At 39.3% G+C, this 20225-nt stretch overlaps 1 protein-coding gene across 2 annotated transcripts in view; it reads right to left on the bottom strand.

Annotated features, from left to right (window-relative positions):
- dpydb (dihydropyrimidine dehydrogenase b) overlaps positions 1 to 20225 on the bottom strand; it is a 159364-nt gene that overhangs the window by 37291 nt on the left and 101848 nt on the right. For both annotated transcript variants that reach the window (XM_057333891.1, XM_057333890.1), the window contains 2 exons: positions 19209 to 19277; positions 6723 to 6806 (listed from right to left, as the gene is read on the bottom strand). In XM_057333891.1, the coding sequence (XP_057189874.1) occupies positions 6723 to 6806; positions 19209 to 19277 (153 nt within the window). The remainder of the gene's footprint in view (positions 1 to 6722; positions 6807 to 19208; positions 19278 to 20225) is intronic.

The following is a 20225-nucleotide window of genomic DNA, read 5'->3' as shown; positions in this document are numbered from 1 at the left end:
AAGCACTGGTCACCGAGCACAGAGGCAATGCACAATTTTTCTTCTCTCAATCCCTCTTCTTTACTTCACTCACATACAGTCGCCCACACACACACACCGAAGACTCCAAATGGTTTAGCGATCCCCTCATGAACTCTCTCAGATGTGGCCAGGGAGGAAAACGCTGTTGTGTCTGAACACGTTGTCTGAAACACATCGCAGCCTTCGTGTTGCTTTTTCACTTCTGCGGCTGCCTTTTCCTACTCCCTTCCCCCAGTTTTTTTCTCTATGTTTCTCATTGTCTGGCTCTCACCTTCTCATTCAACAAAAAGCAGAAATATCTGCAATGTATCTACACCTTTCGAGCAGATGCATAGCAATTTACCAAACCTTCCAGGAGGTTTGTATATTTGAATGAAGAAAGCGTTTAGAAAGCGCCTTTCCGGGAGATATCTATACATTGTGTATTAATTCTTAGAACTTTCCGTTTAGACATGACCATGCTTAACAACACCAACAATTTTATTTGTAGGTGTTTTTGTAGTTATAGTCAACATTATATCAATATTTATGTTCACCATTAATGAGAGTCAAACATGATGGAGGAAATGTCTGCAACAAGTCTTTTTTATTTTGGATGCATATATAAGAGAAAAAATTCAAATACTGCTCGAGTCCTTATGAACCATCAAAGGAAAGAAAAAAGACATCTCGAACATCTGGAGCAGAATAAAGTGTGTTTTATAGCGAAGCTGAATCTTCTCTGGTGGTGCTGTGGTTCTGGAGAGCATCGTGATGGCAGCCCTCCAAATCACTGGCATTCATAATGAATGAGATTTGAATGGCGCGCATCTTGAGAGTAACGCAAACTGTCATAACTCAGAGATATGGCTGAGATGTGCCAAATGGAAATGTGATGTGCCTCTGTCGTACCAAGCTCCGGGCTCCTCAGACATCTGTTGGAAATGCGATGCTTCGGGGCATTTCTGTTTTCCTCTGAATATGAGCGTGTTTGTTCATAGCGTGTGTGGGCCCATAAAACATTTTTTCCCCTCTTTTTTTTGGCAAAAAAGTGTCAGAGTGAGTGAAAGGAAAGAGATTAGCACAAAGATGAAAACAAAGAGACAGAAATGAAGCGCTTATGAGGAAAAGCCCTATTGTCTATCTCGTTGTAGCCCATCACGTTTGATTGAAACGCAGCTTTTGTGCTGCTCCGTGTAATCGCTACAAAAGAAACTTTACTGTGGATCTTGCCCTTAAGCTATTGTTTCTGACTTCTGTGATTTATCAGGCTGAACTAGGGATGGGTCGTAATAGTCAACAGCCAGCTGTTTATCGATACTAAAACTGACTAATTATCATAATTATGTACTAGTATGTATTTCTTGTTTTTATTTATATGTATTTTAAGTAGAGTTGCACAGATATATCGCCCAATAATCGGTATCAGTCAATAAAAGCATTTTTTCACAATATCGGCCGATAGTTTAAAAACAGACTATAATCAGGGCCGATATATCCTGTCAATCAAAAGAGGACCGGAAAATGCAGTGACTATAGAAATATTTAAATTTTCAGAATCGATATCGGCAGATATGAATAATCTAAATAATCTGCTTTCGTATTGGTGGAGAAATTACGTATCGGTGCACCTCAAATTTTAGTTTATGCCTCATTCCCTGCATTTTTATTTCTAATTGCACAGCACTAAGGCTGTTTTTGAATCCAATACCATGCATTATGCCCTGCGCATCCAATGGGGGTCAGCTGAACCCAAAATCAGTCTAAAAACACTTAAGACCAATAAGCCAACTAGCCGTTCAGGCAGTCGACTTTTTAAAACAATCCAAACCCAAGTCGATTTCGCAAATATGTAATTTGCACAGCTCTAGTCTGAAGAGCACAACCCAGAATGCAGCTGATCCGGTGGACGCTGACCCAGTGTGACAAACAAACAATGGAGATCTGCGGATCTAAACTCGCTCGCTCTTTTTTTGTGCTGAAGAACACGAGGGGATGATATGTGGTGCATTGGAGGAAAATAGCCACCAGTATGGGCCGTGGGAGGGATGTGGGCAGCAAGCATTTATAACAAGGCTGGCAAACAAGACACAAACACACGCACTAAATCTTGTCAGAGGGTAGCAACCAGAATGTTCTGTGGTCTACAGAGAGAAACTAGAAAAAGCAGACAGATGAGAAACAAAACTGTAGCCCGTGAGAGCAAACAGAGAGAGAAAAAAAGAGTTTGCGTGAGGTGGAGATGGGGTGATCGGAGAGAGCCAGGGACCAGAGCGCTCGGAGAAATGAAATGCTTGAGTGAGGAGAAAAAAACGGCACCCTCAGGCTTGCAGAGGAGATTGAGAGCACATTAAGATTTCCAGGAGCATAATGGAGGCTAGCCACCAGATGTCTGCAGGCGGAAATGTGTGTGTGTGTCCATCTGTGAGCGTAGGTCACTGGTGGCAAGGCTAAAACATAGTGGCTAACAGCGGGTAGCGTGGTCAGGGGAAGGTAGAAAAGCATTAGCGGAGCACTAGGGCCAGAGGCAGGTGCCTGGCCCTGAAACAGATGCTGCTTGTAAGAACTTAATGTCCTCACAGAGGGGAGCTCAGCGGCACTGGGAAGGCCTATGACAGCTTATTAAAGGCCTCTGGCTGACAAGTGTTTGTAAGCTTGGGTTTCGAGGCTCCAAGCTCAGGGCTTGTGGTTAGAACGGAGAAAGACAGACTCCTCAAGCTAAATTTGTCTGAAACCCGTTCTCGTCTTTATCCGGGAAGAACAGGTCCCGTCGAGGCTTGCGACACTTATGAGAGACATCAATCTCATGGAGAGGGCAATGAAACCAAGCCCGGGATCACTCGCTGCCAGCCAGACTCTGTAAGGTTGGCAAACACACACGATGCGAGTAAAGTTACGAAGGATGAAATACCAGTGAATATGTAAAAAAGAAAAAGGCAGAAATATAAGAATCTTTTATTATACATTTCAAACAAACACAGGGGGAAGATGGTAGTTTTAAAAAGGTGTTTTTTTCATCACACAATATCTAGTCCACCACAGACAATATCACACTTAAGAAGATTCTAGAAATATAGATCAAGCTGGGAGGGAAATGGTTTCAGCACCATGATTGGTTTGGTTTCAGCACCCCGGATAGCTCCTGTAGTCCCTACATGCTGTTTTGTCATTGCATATTACAGCCGAAACAATTCAAAGCTGTAGCAGAAAATTATTCATAAACCGAATGTAGATTATTATTGCTAAAACTATTACAAACATGATGTTTATACATAAAAAAATAAACCAATTTAACAAAAGTTAATTACAGAGAAAATGAATTATTTCTCTAGGTGGTCTGATTTTATTTTCTCCCAAGACTGACTTCTTACTACTGATGTACTTTATTAAAATAAATAAAGGAATAAAACAAAAAAAGTAGAGGTTGCTGCCTGTCATTTTCCATCCCTGAATGATGTCCGAATGGCCGAAGTTTGCTCGACGTATGTGTGATATCTAGGGCCATATGATTTCCGCGATGTATTTGTAATCTGCTTGTTTTGCGTGTTTATGAGTGAAAGAGTGGCATGGCTGCGCTTGTAGAGCTTTCAGCGTCCGCGTTTCACAACTAGGAATCTTCCGTCAAACACCCCTTTGCGGTAACCCGTCAAAAAAAAGTCCTTTATTTGAGAACAAGTTATAACATTGTTTTTAATAATTCGGCGTACATTTACTTACTTTAGTAAATTGAAGTAAATGTGCTAGTAAAATTATAAAAATAGTACATATAATTAAAAAAATATTACTTGCTTAGAAAATAGTACTTAAATTTATGTAGACCTAAAACCAGAAAGTAAAAAGAAATATGGTCTACCAGCCAAATAACCATAGTGATGTAAAGTAAATATGTTGAATTACATTATGATGTGCTCCTATGCACATGCTAAGTGCTGTAAGTGCACGTTTTGTTATGTGGCATTTTCTGTTTGCTCAGAAGCATTTGTAAACTGCAGTTCTAAAGCTCAGCTGTAATAAAGAAACTTAACATGTTTTTTTCATCATTCAATCTTTTCACATCATGTGTTTTTGCATCAAATTATAGAGCGTAGTATCGATAACAGTATTGATAAGTACCGGTATCGATAAGCAGTATCGATATCGGTGTCGATATCGATAAAATCTTAACGATACCCATCCCTAACCACCACCCAGTCAGACGCTCTCTATGAAACGTTTCGAAACAAAACAAAGAAATTAAGTGTAGTTTACTCGTTACAAACAGCTTCTCAAACAAGAGCCTTGTATATTTTATAGATTCTATTTTATGACTTTCGTGAACCTTTCCGAATCCAGCGACCAGTTGTTGTTCTGTGCCGGCCGCCTGAGACTGATGCTATACCCGAGCAGATTCAGTTCATTCTACTGAATCATAAAAGCCCTGGAGTGATTGTGGTTTAAATTTACAGCTTAACGTAGCAGCAGCTGCACATTTATAGCACACCTTACTGTCTGCATGTATTACAGTCTGCCGTGTTATGAATAACAAATAAAACCATGAGATGACACTTTATAATGTCTACAGTAGGCAGATCAATCTCCGATGCTATAAACTAAGTGGGTTTTTAACAGAATTTTCACACATTTTTGAAATGCGGTAAAAAATTTAATTACAGAAATAACACTTCTATATGATATTTCTATATCATAAAATGACATGAAAAACAAAGTAAATAATCATTTTACAATTTTCATATAATTATAAAAAATTATACAAATATTATCTTATGGTATTCTTCTGGCGCCACAGCTGCCGTAATATTACAGTTTTCTATGTTTTTTACAGTGATTTTCAAACCAATAATAAACTATTTATTTACCATTAAATGTAATCAAAACTAAGCTGCTAAATGTTTTCTTTTACAGAATTTTAATGTATCTTAGAAATGCAGTAAAATATGTTAAATTACAGAAATACTTAATAAAGTATTATTTTACCATTTCTATAAAATGATTTTAAAAAATTCAAATAACAATAAAAAATATTTAACATTTAAAGTAACCAAAACTAATCTGCTAAATGTTTTATTTTACAGAATTGTAACGTATTATTAGTACTATTTGACCATTTTTATAAAATTATAAAAAATATATACATTTAATATATTAAGGTATTTCTCTGGCACCACAGCTGCTGGAATATTACAGCTTTTTATGGGTATATTTTTTACAGTGTAGCGATTTTCAAACCAACAATAAAAAAATTAACATTCAAAGTAACCTAAACTTAACTGCTAAATGTTTTATTTTACAGAATTTTTACGTATTATTAGTATTATTTTACCATTTTTATAAAATGATGAAAAAGTATATTATTTTATAGTATTTTTCTGGCAGTAACTGCCAGTGACAGTGTAGAGATTTACCCAAAAACTGAAAATCGTAAAAGGTCGTTTTTTTACTTTTTTTACGATTAAAATTCTTTTTACGGTTTAAAGTAACCAAAACTAAACTGCGAAACAAACAAAATTAAAACTTCAATATAATAACTGCTTTAATACAAAAAAATGTGTAGTTAAAATAGACTAAAGAATTAGCTATGCTAGAACCAAAGCAAGCTTTCAAAAGAATTCTCTTTCTGAGATAAATTGCTTAACATTAGCATATTTACAACTTTGCCATGATTTCTGTCTTTGTAAAATGTAAATTGCTGTCCCCCCGACAGCGCTGCGTCCAGATAGAGCTGCATTAGCCCAGTGTGCTGTACGCGCCAGGGTTCAGAGAGAGGGACATGCTCTCTGATTAAATACCCAACAGTATGTGGCTGCAATCATACATTTATGTACCGGTGCACAATTTCCTACTTATTCTCATACAATCAACGAGACCACCCCCTGTTTACCACTATATAAGGGGGAGGGAGAAACATACAGATGAGGGGGATCAAAACAGAGAGACAGGGGAGAATAAATAAGAAGAAAACACAGAAAGAGAGGCAGCTATAGAGAGAGAAGTGTGATTAAATGATATTGCCCTGCGTTAGTTCACACCGAGGTTAGCTGCCAGGAGGCAGCAGGCTGTGATTAGCTTCATATGTGTGTGTGAGGGATGGAGAGGGAAGCTTGTTGTATCGCAGAGCTCGTTTATAGCCTCTGTAGGAGCACAATGGCTTTGTGTCCTGTTTGAAGGGTAACGGTTGCTGCTCCCCACACAACCATAGCGAAGTTAAAAGGACATGGCAGGGATCACAAGCTTGCCATTATACGCCTCCTGACCCGGCATGTGCATATTTCTGCATTTTAATGTATTGTGAGGCTGATCTCTCTGCTGAAAAAACTAAGATTAGACCAGTTTAGACCAGTCTAAAAGTTTGTTTCTGGAACAAGCTGGTTATTGTTGCATGCATAATAGCTTGAAAGTGGATGGGGACCTGAGGTGTCAAATGCCAAAAAGGAATAAGCACCATTATAACATAATTTAATTTGTACCAAAAGTACAAACCTCAAGATAAAAATCTTTTGTCTTTTAAAAGACATGAAGGTATATTATGAACATATGTACAAAATTTTCATTTTTGGGTAAACAACTAGCAATCTTTTAATATTGAATGTTTTTCGTTAGACACAATGTTAAATGTTCTCTCATTTGTAAGTCGCTTTGGATAAAAGAGTCTGCTAAATGAATAATGTAAATGAAATGTATTGTTTTCTTACTATATTATTTAGTGAGGCAAATGTGCATCATACCTGTCCACATGCCAGTCCCATACCTCTCTCTCCCATACCATGAGGACAAGACAAGTTCAGCTCAAGAGCATCAGCTTTAGCGTCCTGTTGAGGCGAAACAATTGAAGAAAATATCATCAAATGGTCTCTTGTGAAACAAAAAAGTTGCAAGAAACACAAGTAAATGGGTTACATTTACACACCAGCAAAAACAAATCAGAAATATGACACAATCACATGCAAAAGATATTTCAACCTCACAAACAGGTCACAAATGACATTTAAAACAGCGAGAGCCCTAAAGCATCACAGAGAAGAAGAGACAAATCTATAACAAAAAGAAAAAACCTTAAGCATTTGCCAGCATTCAAAAGCATAAAATGGTGTTCTTAAAATAGACCCCGAAGAACTCTTTGACATGTCAGAGCTGCCAGAGTTTTTCTTATAAAAAAACGGAAGCAGAAAAAAAGGCAGCACAGGTGGATGGGGAGCGGGCGGGCGAGGGTGCAGAAAGTGGGAAAGCATTCAACAGGCAATTACGCTCTGGCGGCTGTTCTGACTCCACTGAAATGGGAAGAGCCAGAACGATTTCTGCGCTGCACACCCTACAAACCTGCCGCAGACACACAGCCATGGCTTTCCTAAAGCCTGACAGCCATTAGAGAGAGAGAGAGAGAGAGAGAGAGAGAGAGAGAGAGAGAGAGAGAGAGAGAGAGAGAGAGAGAGAGAGAGAGAGATTTGGCTGGGTTTGAACGACAAAATGACAGACGAGGCAGGCAGAACTGTGCAAATCTTCTGCGAGGTGTGCTGATAATGTCTAAGGTGAATAATCTATTATGTGGCCATACGTATGGGGACATCTGCTTTGTGAACATTTCATTCCACAAAATCATGAGAATAATATGAAGTTAGTCTACTGCAATAACATACTCCAGTTTTATAGAGAAGAGTTTGATCAATGCTGGCACATTGTTAGGGGTGTTTGTACATTAGTGAAGTTTTGTACAAAAGCCCCCCACTGGCACCGTTAAAGCATGCTCAGTGCCCCCAGTCCCGTGTGGCATAACATTACAACACATTACCAAAACCTCAATGCAAACATACGCGCCAATCCCTGGCTATACTCAGCAGACCTGAATCTGGGGATAAGGGCTTGGCCTGCTTTTTCTGCCCCTCCCAAATAAAGGGTTGCCTTTTTAGCGAGTTAGGCTGGGCGTTTTGGGGGATGGCATTTGCTTCCACTCTCTTGGTCTCTACTGCTGCAGAAAAGCCCTGTAGTACTTGATTGTGGCACCATGTGTATCTCCCCTGTGTCAAGCTCTTCTTACAACCCACAAGAATATGTTTAAGGTTTGCTGGAGCTGCACATAGGTGGCTGGCTGGATCCTGTCCACACCAAACATGCAGATTTGTTGGTGAGGGCAGCACATCATATGTAGCTCTTATGATAATACTTAGCCTGTTTGTTTCCATACTCCACAGCTCACTCCAAGTGATTTTGGCCCGTTCAATGCGTTCCCACCTCATCCAGCAGCCTTGCTGGGCTTGAGAAACTGCTATAGCGCATCTACTTGCTTCTTCTTGACACCGAACCTCCTCCACCACCAGGTGACGCTGTTCTTTTGGTGTAGCTTTCTGCCATGTGGGTGTGGTTGATTCCAAATCAAGTCCCCCTCTGCCATATAGAAAATTGTCCCATAATGTTCCTACGTCTAAGGGTTGCCTTCGCATCTGCTACTGCTGTTGCTGGGTTCCATTTCCTCCCTGTCACTACTGTTGGAGCAGCATCTCTTACACAAGGACCACAGGATTCTTTGAACGTCATCTCCAGCCTTGTTTTGGTGCATTTAAATTCCTCCACAAGGCTTGAAATGGGAAGAGACAGAGCTCCATTCCCGTACAGCCCTATGTTGCTAAGGCATCTTGGAAGCCCAAGCCATTTCCTCACATGTGTACTCACAAATCTCTCCAGGTTCTTGGTGTGAGACACCGTGAGCTCAGCTCATACATTGAAATTGGCCACATCAGGCGTGGCAATGAGCCAAATTGGAAGCACCAGAGTTTTAGCTTCCCAGGAACAGTTGTATTATTGATTTTCTTGCGTCCACTGACTGTCTCTTGCTTGAGTTGTTCCACCTGTTCGGCGTCTTTAAGGTCTGCGGTGTACCACCGATCAAGGCTTTTGATGGGCTTGTCCATGACAGTTGGTATGGGCTCGCCCTTTATACAGAATCATTGGTAAGGCGCCCCCCATTTGTGCCCAACTAATGTTGTCCTGGAGCTTATCTAGCAGCCGCTTTGTACATGCTTTGGTTGTTGTGATGGTTGTCATGTCATCCACGTGTGCCCTGATTGGGGTAAGCGCAACCCATTTTTCAATTTAGTTCATTTTTCTCTATCCTCCAACCACCCAACGCGATGCCCGGATTATTATTTCCATTGCCATTGTGAAAGCCAGTGGTGAAATTGTGCAAACTGCCATTATGCCAACCTCCAGCTGTTGCTACGTGGTGGTACTATACTGTGTGGTAATACAGAATTGGAGATCCTGAAAATATGCCTTAATCAGCTTTGTTACCTGCTCTGGAACGTGGAAGAAGTCAAAGGCTGTCCACAGCAGTTTATGTGGAACTGATCCAAAGGCATTGGCAAGATCTAGAAAAACCACATGCAGGTCTTTCTTCTCCTTTTTTGCCATTTGCAACTGGTGCCAGATGATGTTAGCATGTTCCAAACATCCGGAGAAACCCCCTATGCCTGCCTGCCTTCTGCACTGAAGTGTCAATGAAGTTGTTAAAATTCAGAAATGCTGTGAGTCTATTGGCCACAACGCTGAAGAAAATCTTACCTTCCACATTCAAGAGGCTAATTTGGCGAGACTGGTCATGTAGATAGAAATAGCTCATTCATTTAGTTTTTTTATGAATTATTTTTATAAAGCACTTCGCAAGATGCAAACACTGGTCCAGAAGCACCTCCGGTTTCAGTTTTTTTTTTTTTCACATATATAATTAAATCTTTAAGATATATATGTAACATCTTGATTCGGTTATAAATGTTCAGTTAATCGTATTTTTTGAAGTGTTTATGTAGTGTTAAAAAATAAAACAGGAAGTTCTTCTGGACCAATGTTGGACCAGTGTTGTTTACATCGGCTTTTTTGCCCAATAATTTTGCTCCATAAATAAATTAAAGTTAACAGTTTTTTTGTCCATTTTGTACCTCAAATTTTGATACTATATTGCTAGACAAGATAAAGGGTCTAAGCACAACCCCCAACATAAGCTTATAACCCTCAATACATAATTGACTAACATACATTAATAGAAGGTAGAGGTGTGTTCCAAGAGTTGTTTGTCTATTCTGATTGACAGGAACCTAAACTTTGGTTTAAAATGTGATTATATCAGCCGTATTCCCTCAAGAGACTAAAAAACCCATATCAGTTGACCGCTAGTTAGGTCAGGGCTCTGTGCAGAGCTCTTTCACTGCCATTCAATAAAACCATCTGGCAAAAAGTTGGAAGTCCATATATGTCCACAAGGACAAATCACAATTATTGTCAACATATTATGTACATTTATAACTTTTTTTCTTAGCCTGTGAAAATCACCCCCAGAATATAATTTATTTTCCTTCATCAAAGTATACACCTGGCGATAGGCATTTATGGAAGGTTGGGGATGTCTGTAGTCTTCAGACATCAGATTTGGATTCTCCAAGATCTGTTTGTCAGACTGCCAGATGGTGAAAAGCGATTAATCAAAGAGCGCATTTCCACTGCTCCTGAGTCTGGACAGTTACATTGCGCATAGTGATCTTAGATTTGTATGCAGCTGCATTGCCATGGAAACCAAAATTCAGCAACCAATAATCAGTTTTTTGTTTCCAACTCCAAAGGGAGCACTGCAAACAAAGATAAATGATATGTCTGCAAAATTCACCTTAGCGTCAGCCTGCTGTCTACTGCGGATGATCTGTTGTTGCTCTGGCTACAAACAGGACATATTAGAAGAAGTCTATGACAAAACCAAAGCAATTGTATTTGTGAACGCTTCAAAGCATATGACCTCTTATCCAGAAACAATTTGAAGTACATCACATCAAAGCCCTCCACTCGAACAGAAAACAAAAGCCAACTGTTGCACTCATCCAGACAGTACAAATAGACGCAGAGTTGGTTTCCATTCTTGACTATTACAGCAAGTTCAGCATTTGCGTGCAGCTCTGCAGGCTTTGAGCCGTGTCTTACCTGCAGGGCTCTGATAAATGATGTTTGTGTGTGTGAGCGAGACAGTCGGTGGAAGATGTCTGGATATGCTCCATTAGACAGCCAGAGGCCCCAACACAAACACTGATCAGAACTGACACAAGAACTTTGACAACAACTAACCATCCCAGTGCGATCAAAGACCCTCTGCCTGGCCACGTCCAGCTCATAGCGGCATCAAGGCACCTTTGACAGGCCCCTTTATAATGAAAGAATTAATGATGGGTGTTAAGAAATGGCTTTGACCCTTTTATCAGCTAAACAAAAAATGAGAGACTTTGTTATGACAGAAAAGTGGCAGTATCAAAAGGACAAGGTTTGGCCTGCATGAGCCAATTAGGACCTGGTGGTGGATGTTGTAACTGCATCATTTGGTTGCAAAAAGCATCTTTTTCCATTGATGGTCATTCAAAAGTTGCGTTGTTTTGTGATGAATGACCTTTTTGCTTGTTTGAAATGTTGCATTATATTAAAACCGATGTTTTTATTGTAAGGGTTGTAAAAAAGACAAAACAGACATTTGGGTCTATAATTTGGCTAAAAGAAATCTGCCTGCAAAACTGAGGGTGATGGGGGTTCCAACATCAGCTTAGACTGCCCCCTTGAAATGAATGGGAGTGTTAATGTTAAGCTCTTCATGAGCAGCACAACATTAGTAAAAAACAAGCCTGACTTGGACAAGACGACTCTTGCAAATTATTAAGCAAGAACGTGACATTCTGTAATGCATATTACCATACAGGCATGTTGAGGGGGAAGGACGCTGTCATACTAATACAACAACACAAAATGACTAACATGATATTTTATTAAACGCCCCACTAAACTCCCTCACAAATGTGTTTTCCTCATTTTTCTTGAAGTTCATTGTCACGACAGCCTCCTCGCTGCACGAGTCACATCTTCTCCTGTATTTTCTCAATGTAAATGCACACGTGTGGGTTCAGTTAATGTAATGTACATGCGCGTTTGTGTGTGTGCCCGTTATATGCGTTTGAGGGCGTTGAGGAGCCAAGCAGGAAGGGATGAGAGAGTAGACACCTCAATTAGAGCATCAGCAGCAGAAAGCGTTACTGCTGGCAGAGTCTTCACATTTACATATTCCTGTCCAATTCAGCACTGGCTGTTTATATACATAACCAAGCAGCTCTAGAGGGAATTATAACGTCTCCGAGCAGGGTCGGTGCTAGGGGTGGGCTAAGGGGGTTGAAGCCCCGAAAGTTTTCAGTAAAGCCCCGAATGTTTTATTACCATGCCGTGTACGAATCACTTAGGGGCCGTTTACATTTTGCGTTCTTTTGTGCGTCTACCCATGGGCAAATGTGAGTGGGTCCTTCTCCGTAAAAAAATGTTGAATGTAAAAACAACATCAATATCCCAGCAGCTTCTGTGGCGTAGTAAGTAAGACGCGTGACAAGTAGTGCAAGATCGAATCCACCTTTTGCTGAACTACATTTACGCCACATATCAGATCATACAGGCAATTATTTTCAACAAAATGAAGAAAATATTTGAAAATGGCTAACAGATGTTTAATAATAAAGTGTATGGTGAGGTTAAGGGTAGTAGAGAGGTCTTTATTGTCCCAATTAGTTAATACATATACAGGTAAGCCCGGTTTCACAGACAAGGCTTAAAGGGGACATTTCATGAAAATCTGACTTTTTCAATGTTTAAGTGCTATAATCGGGTGTCTGGTGCATCTACCAACTTGTGAAAAAAAACGTGAAAAATGACAATCCAGTAACTTTGTTTACGTGAGCCTATCTCTGCAAGCCTGTGAGAAAACGAGCCGTTCAGATTTCGCTCGCTTTCTGACGTAGGTAGTCGTTCTTATTATAATATTACCACCCCCTTTTCTGAACGTGTCCACCCATGGCGCTGCCGCCATTTTTGTTTTCGCAAGCGACATATGTGAATTAGTTCCGACACCATGGCAAAAGTAAGCAAAGCATGCTAAGTGTTCTGTTGTTGGCTGCACAGAGCAGCACAGAATACTGTTCCCAGCCTGACAGGAGAGCAATGGATTTATTTTGTTTTCAATGGACTGAACTGGAGACTGAACGAGGCAAAGCTGCAAATAAAGACATTGTAAGTACTGTTATTTAGTAAGTAAGACCTCAGGGCAACTTAAAAGTAGGTAAAACGTCATTGTGAAACGTTTGTCCGTTCACGCAAAGAAAGCAATGTGTATGGCTTGTAAACACGCAATGGGATTGTCCTGTGTAACGTTACTTTCACTTAGAGAAAACGCGATGCATTTGTCTTGAGTATCTTCACTTATAGAAAGCAGTGTGTATGGTCTGTAAACACGCGACCGGTTTGTCATGTGTAATTTCGCATGTAGAAAACATGACGCCTTTGTTAGGAGTCTGTTCGCTTATAGAAAACTGTAAGCGGGTTTCCATCACTCTGGTTTTATTCGCATTTTGAAGTTTCGCATCAGAAACGAGTGATGGAAACGCCAAATTTCGAATTAAAAACCCTTAATTCGCAAAAAGTTTTTACGCTCGCTTGAGGTGGTTTTTCATTTTTGCGAAAAAGGGTTAATGCGAATAATGGGAGATGGAAACACATTTGCCGAATAAATTCCTCCAAAAAGTCACGTAATTGCACTATGAGACGTCGTAACCTGACTAACCAGAGTACTGATCTTGTTACACAGCATCAGAAATATTGTTATGGTCATTCTTAAATGCCTGAGCAAAGTCGTCAAGTATTTCTGTAATTGCCTCTTAGAACTGTCACAACTGTGTTTCCCAAACAGCAGGCCTCCACAAAAGCACCGCATTTATTGTGTCGTCTGCTTGCGCAAGTATTATTCTATATGAAAATCATTATATTCAGTGGCTTCTCTTACTTTTCTTACTGATATTTAGTGGCAGTTTATTAGGAAGTGACGGTTGACTATTTTGATGGAAACGGTGCTTATTCGAAAATGTTTTATGCGATATTCCAATTTTGCGCATAAGCTAAATTCGCAACTTTGGATGGAAACCCGGCTACTGTTTCCCGAACAGTAGGCATCCACAAAAGCACCGCATTTATTGTGTTTCATAATCGTCTGCTTGCGCAAGTATTATGAAAATTATTATATTCAGTGGCTTCTCTTAGTGACATTTAGTGGCAGTTTATTAGGAAGTGACGGTTGACTAGTTGGATGCAAACGGTGCTTATTCGCAAATGTTTTATGCGATATTCCAATTTTGCGCATTAACTAAATTCGCAACTTTGGATGGAAACCCGGCTAATGTGTTTGGTGTTTAAAGACGGAAACAGCGTTTCTCATTCGCTTTATGTGACCCTTCTTTTGTTGATGGAAGCACAGGCTCACAGCCTGCCCCTGGCTGCGTTATCTGTTGAAAAGGGGGTGGAGACTAGCAGCTCATTTGCACTTAAAGAGACACACACCAAAACAGCGCGTTTCTCCTCGTATGCAAAACTGGGCAATAAGGGCATGGTATAATAAAAGATCTGCGGTGTATTCTGAGGTGAAACTTCACAGACACATTCTGTGGACCCCTAAGATTTATATTACATTTGTGTAAAACTAGAAAGAAACCTCTCCTTTAAGGCTAGTCCCAGACTAAAATGAATGTTTGACCTGTCTTAACTGAATATAACTTGCCCAGAAATATATTAAAAAATATCAGTGCCATTGTTTTGTCTCAGACCAGTAATGTATTCTTCTAAGGCATTTTTATAAAAGCGACATAAATATCTTAATTCAACTAAGGCATAGTCCTGGCTTAAGCTAAGCCGTGTCTGTGAAACCGGGCCATAATCATTTACACTCTTATTATTATTATTGTATAATGTATAACATACAACATTACTTGTTTAACTCGCTGTGTCTAAACGGAATGAAGTTTAATTTATATGGACTCTGAATGAGGGAGAAGCAGTTTAGCAGCAGAAGTCAACAGAAGCGCGAAAGTGTATTGATTCTTGTCTTATTGAGGTAAGTGCAGTGTCGTTGCTAGGAAACGTTGCTTTGTTTACTGTTTGTTCTCATCTAGTCTCGTGCTGGTTTCGCTTGTTTATTGTGTGATATTGTAAGGCGTGTCCTGCTGAATTCAATAACATGATTCAGAAAGGTATATAAATGTGATTAACCACCCCGGCAATGGTCGCGGCAGCCTCATCGCGTGAAGACCAGCGACTCTGCGACTCCACCGAGCAAGGACACCAACAAGGTATTGCACTTCAGTATTAACTTTTTGCACTTCTATTTATTGTCTTCTTTTCTTTATTTTGTCTTGTATGTTCCTTATTCTCCGCTTTTGACCATGTGTTTACAAATCCCTACAACTCGTAAATCACCTTTATCACGTAGAAGGCAGTGCAATGCTAATAATCTGCACACTCTTCCAGTATCCACAACTACCTCAATTACCCTTCCTATTGGTTTATGGAACTGCCAATCTGCTGTAAACAAAGCAGATTTCATTACAGCTATTGATAAACATTCTGGTCTTTCTCTTTTAGCACTTACTGAAACCTGGATCAAGCCAGAGGACAGTGCCACACCGGCCGCCCTCTCAATAACTACACTTTCTCCCACAGCTCACACCTATCAGGGAAGGGTGGAGGAACCGGTCAACTTATCCCTAATGACTGGAAATTCAAACAGCTAGCACCCTCATGTGACAACATCTCCTTCGAGTCACATGCTGTTACTGTCATCCACCCTGTTAAAACTCATGTTGTAATTATCTATCATCCCCCAGGTCAGCTTGGACATTTCTTGGAGTAGTTGGATGCACTTCTGTCATCCTTCCCTGAGGACGGTACTCCTCTGGTGGTACTTGGAGACTTCAACATACACCTTGAAAAACCACAGGCTGCCGACTTCAACAACCTTACTGCGTCGTTTGACCTCAAGCGATTTACCACTTCAGCAACCCATAAGTCTGGTAATCAATTAGATCTTATCGTGATGTATTTAACCAGCTTTACTGCACTTACACTTTTTGTTGCCCTTATGTTGTTCCAATTGCTTATCCTGTTAACCTCATTTTTAAGTCGCTTTGGATAAAAGCGTCTGCTAAATGACTATATGTAAAAGAGCTCCTCAATATCAATCTAATTGAGGTGGCCAAATGTAAGTAGCTAAATGTTTAATGTTTGATAACTGTTTTATCGTAGAAATGTTAGGGCCGTTCACATGTTGCACGTCAAAACAAGTTCAAAACGCTGGCTGCGTCACTTTTTCCCTCTTTCTTTTTTTAAAGTTACATTTTAGGGGCTTTTTGCCTTTATTTGATAGGACAGCAAAGCTTTGGTTAGAGACAGGGGAGTGGGTCTGGCAAAAGACGCTCGAGACGGGAATCGAACTTGGATCGGGCCGCAAGTGCACTGGCTCTATATGTCGGTGCACTAACCACAGCAAAATCTGTGAATTTTAAAGGTTTAATGTCATAGTTATTGTCAAAATAACTATTGGATGCCAAAAATGGAAGTAGTGATTACAACTCTACATATTTTAGCACAATTCGCAACAGTAAGCTTATTATAATGATTTACACATTGAGCTGTCAAGTACATTCAGGGGGAAATGTAAAATTAATGTCATTTGACTTTATCCCATGTAGTGTTGTCAAAAGTACCAGTACATCGGGTCCAAGTCGGTACCTAAAAATAAAAAAGTTGTCGGTACCTAATTTTCATAAGACCCGGTACCACCGACGTACCAGGTCAACCGGGTACTGATGCTCTGTCTGACAGGTTGTCAGTCGGAAACTTTTCATAGACGCAATAAGACGTGATGAGCGGATAAGCGCGGCTCCGATCCACAAGAGATGCGCACAGAAATACTTCAGATTAAAGTCATATCACGAAGAAAATGAACAGAGTTTTGTGGTGAAAGGAGGAAACATCCGGATTTAAGTTAACAAGTTCAAGCGGTAAGTTTCAAATTCTGTTCGCGTTTGCATTATGAATGTTGTAGCATATGTTAAGTTAAAATAAACGTCCCTGTTTGCGTGTTAATTTGTTAGCACCAATGCTAATCCAGTCAAGTGTCCTTATTAACCATTTAATGCTTTTATAACTGTAATGGGGTAAAATAAATGGGAGGACAGGACGGGTTTACAGTACCTAGTATTTTATATAGGCCTATCTGAAATCTATGTGCTAGAAAACTAGCATATTAACTGTATGACTAGCAATGTGTATGTCTTGGATAGATAACTCTATTAGGTTTAAAAAGCCACATTTATACTAAAGAAAATATATATCTGTTGCATTTATTATTTTAATATAAAGTTACCTTAATGCAAGTAATCTTGTGTAAATGCACTATAAAACTGATGTTTGTTTTAATATTGCATATGCATGTTTGTTCAGTCAGTTGACTTACTGAAGTTTATTCTATTTGTCTTATACAGCAGCAGACTGAGGAGGATGTTCATCAGCATGAAAGACCCCAGTGAGCACCATTTCAGCAACAATTAACTTGTATACTTCATGTATACAAAATGGCATTGCTTTCTGTACATTTATATTAACAATGAGCTTTATTAATAAAATTGTGTTTCAATTAGCATGTACTGGTGTTTTGCTTTGGTACCGAAATTGGTACCGAGAACCGTGGAATTTTACTGGTATTGGTACCGACTACTGAAATTTTGGTACCGTGACAACACTAATCCCATGTAAAGATAAGTACGTAAATAACCTGCTGTCAAATTCCAAAATAAACGTTTGTGTTTATATAATATATTTGTGTGGCATGTATATTTTTATGTATATATAAATACACAAACATACATGTATGTTTAGGAAATATGTGTAATATATATTTGAAGAGTTTGGTTCCAAAATGAGATAACTCATGTTTTTTGAAAAATCATGTTTCTTATTATGTTATCATCTTTTTATTGTGTTAGTTAGCTGTATTTTTTATTTATTATGGCTTAAATAAAAACAAACCAATTGCAGTTTGATTGATATTTACTGGAATGCACAATAAAAAACATAATTGTTTTTTTTTTTAAAACGGAGTTATCTCATTTTGGAACCAAACTCTTCATTTATACATGATGTAATATATATTTAAATATAAAAAAATTATATATATTTATGTAAAAATGTGTTATATTTATACACACATATACATATAAATATACACCCCATACACACACACAGCAGATGATGACAGTGTTTTGCGTCTTTTCTCTTTAAGTTGAAGCTATGTTAGCTACTAGACTGAGACAAGCGCAACGAAGCAGTGTGGTCATGAGGAAGAAGGTTGTTTGTTTCACTGCTACGAAAAACATACACTTTATAAACTTTTACGACTTCTCATTCACAGTTTATGAGCACAGTTGGTTTCTGTCACCCGAAAGGCTGAAATCCAATGATACAGTATCTAATGCAAATTTAATGTAAAAGCCTCTTTCCACAGAACCAATGAGGCTTTACACTATGAATATGGATGCGACTCTGTTTGTCACAGTGTTGAGAAATGCTACGTGTGATAAACAAATGCTTCTTCTTGCGATGTGCCAGGAAAAAAACTTCACATTAACAGATTTTCAAACATGAAATAGATATCCTGAGGAACAAAATCTTTACAACATTAAATACTTTTTTATAGATTCCTCTTCATTTACTTGTTATAGTTACAATAAGATGAATGATTATTGATTAATCTCTGAAGTTGGAAGATATGTCAAAGGAATTATTGAACCAAAAATAAAAATTGAATGTCATTGTTTACTCAGCCTTATGTCGTTTTCAACCTGTATGCTGTTATTTTTTTCATATAACAATTTTTTCCTATAACTTGAGTTTCATGCTGCTGATGTTATCCCATAGCTTTGTGTGTAGGTCATTATTTACTAATAATCTTGATTAAGTCAGCAAATTAAACCTGAGAACTGGATCAGTCCAATTTGTAAACAAATTGCTCTGTATGATTTTGAACTAGAGGTTTATTGAAAATAAGGCTTGCATATGGCTTCGAGAAACGTGTTTTTTTTTTTACTTTTATTGTGCTTTTGTGTGTTTCTTATTTGGAGATATGGTCATTATGACCTGTTGTTATATGGAAGTGTATAAAAACTCATAAAATCCCCTTTCTTGTGTTGCACAGAAAAAACTAACAGCATATACATTCGTTCGAAACAAAATGAGTTCTTATCACAGAAGTTTTATTTTGGAGTGAATTATTCCTCTAAAAGCCACCAAAGTTAAAGTGCTGACACACACCCACAGAGTGAATCGTGTCTTACCTCAGACATCTTTGCCAGCTCCGTCCAATCAGCTTTGTTGTAACCGCACATAATACTGGCAATGATGATCTAGAACAAAAGAGAGCAACAGAAAGTGAGGTAAGATTGGAGGAAAAAGAACAAGACCTCAGTGGGATAGAGAATGACTGATGAAGTGTGATTTCACCTGATGCGCTTGCACAAAATCCGGCACTTTTTAATCCCTATTTTTTTATTTTTTTATTTATTTTTTTAACAGCCCAGCACTCAATGGGACCCTGGAAAAGCTATTACCCGCCTTAAACTGTGCTGCTTTATAATTCAGTGCATTTGTAGACGCCCAGTGGCACGCACGTATTATTAAAACAATAAAAACATCACGCTGACGGCATTATTCAGCTCCTTTGTGGCAGGGCAGGATTTAGCTGTATTACTCTCTCTGTATGCGGAGACACTGTAATCGCGCCATAAAGCGGGGAGATATATGCCGCGTGTCTTCCCCTCGCAGAGCGGTTTTAGGGGAAACAAATCGACACGGATGGCGTGCAGAGGAACGCTTGGTGGTTGGCGGGCAAAGCATGTGTTGAAGTTTATGAGTCCATCCATTCTGATGCTCGCAGGAGCCTGGGAGACCTGTTGCACCCCTCCCGCCCCCATCTCCACTTACCCCAGGGAGCTCCGCTAAACCGCATATACTGATTTGCCAAGGCACATGAACGCACAGTCAAGGTTTTACTAGTGTCAGTAGAGTGGGCGTAAAAAGGGTGTCCGTTTTTAGATGTATATCTATAATATAATATCAAGGCTCCTCTTTTTTCTTGTGTTGCTTTACGCAGAACCTCAAGCTTGAAAATAAAATACATTTGCTGAATGTTCCCGGAGGGCACCGCTCCATCACAAAAAAGAGAAAGAGCGAGAGAAGGCAAGAGAAAAAGAGAGAGAGAGGCTAAGTCTCTAAGAAGCATAGGAATCACCCTGTTATCGCTTTAATAACACTGTGCTGAGGTAACTGAGCAACACTGGCAACACTGCCCCTCT

The sequence above is a fragment of the Triplophysa rosa genome, linkage group LG5, assembly GCF_024868665.1.
Source record: "Triplophysa rosa linkage group LG5, Trosa_1v2, whole genome shotgun sequence".
NCBI lineage: Eukaryota > Metazoa > Chordata > Actinopteri > Cypriniformes > Nemacheilidae > Triplophysa > Triplophysa rosa.
The sequence above is the reverse complement of the archived record's forward strand: the minus strand, read 5'-3'. Positions and strand labels throughout refer to the sequence as shown.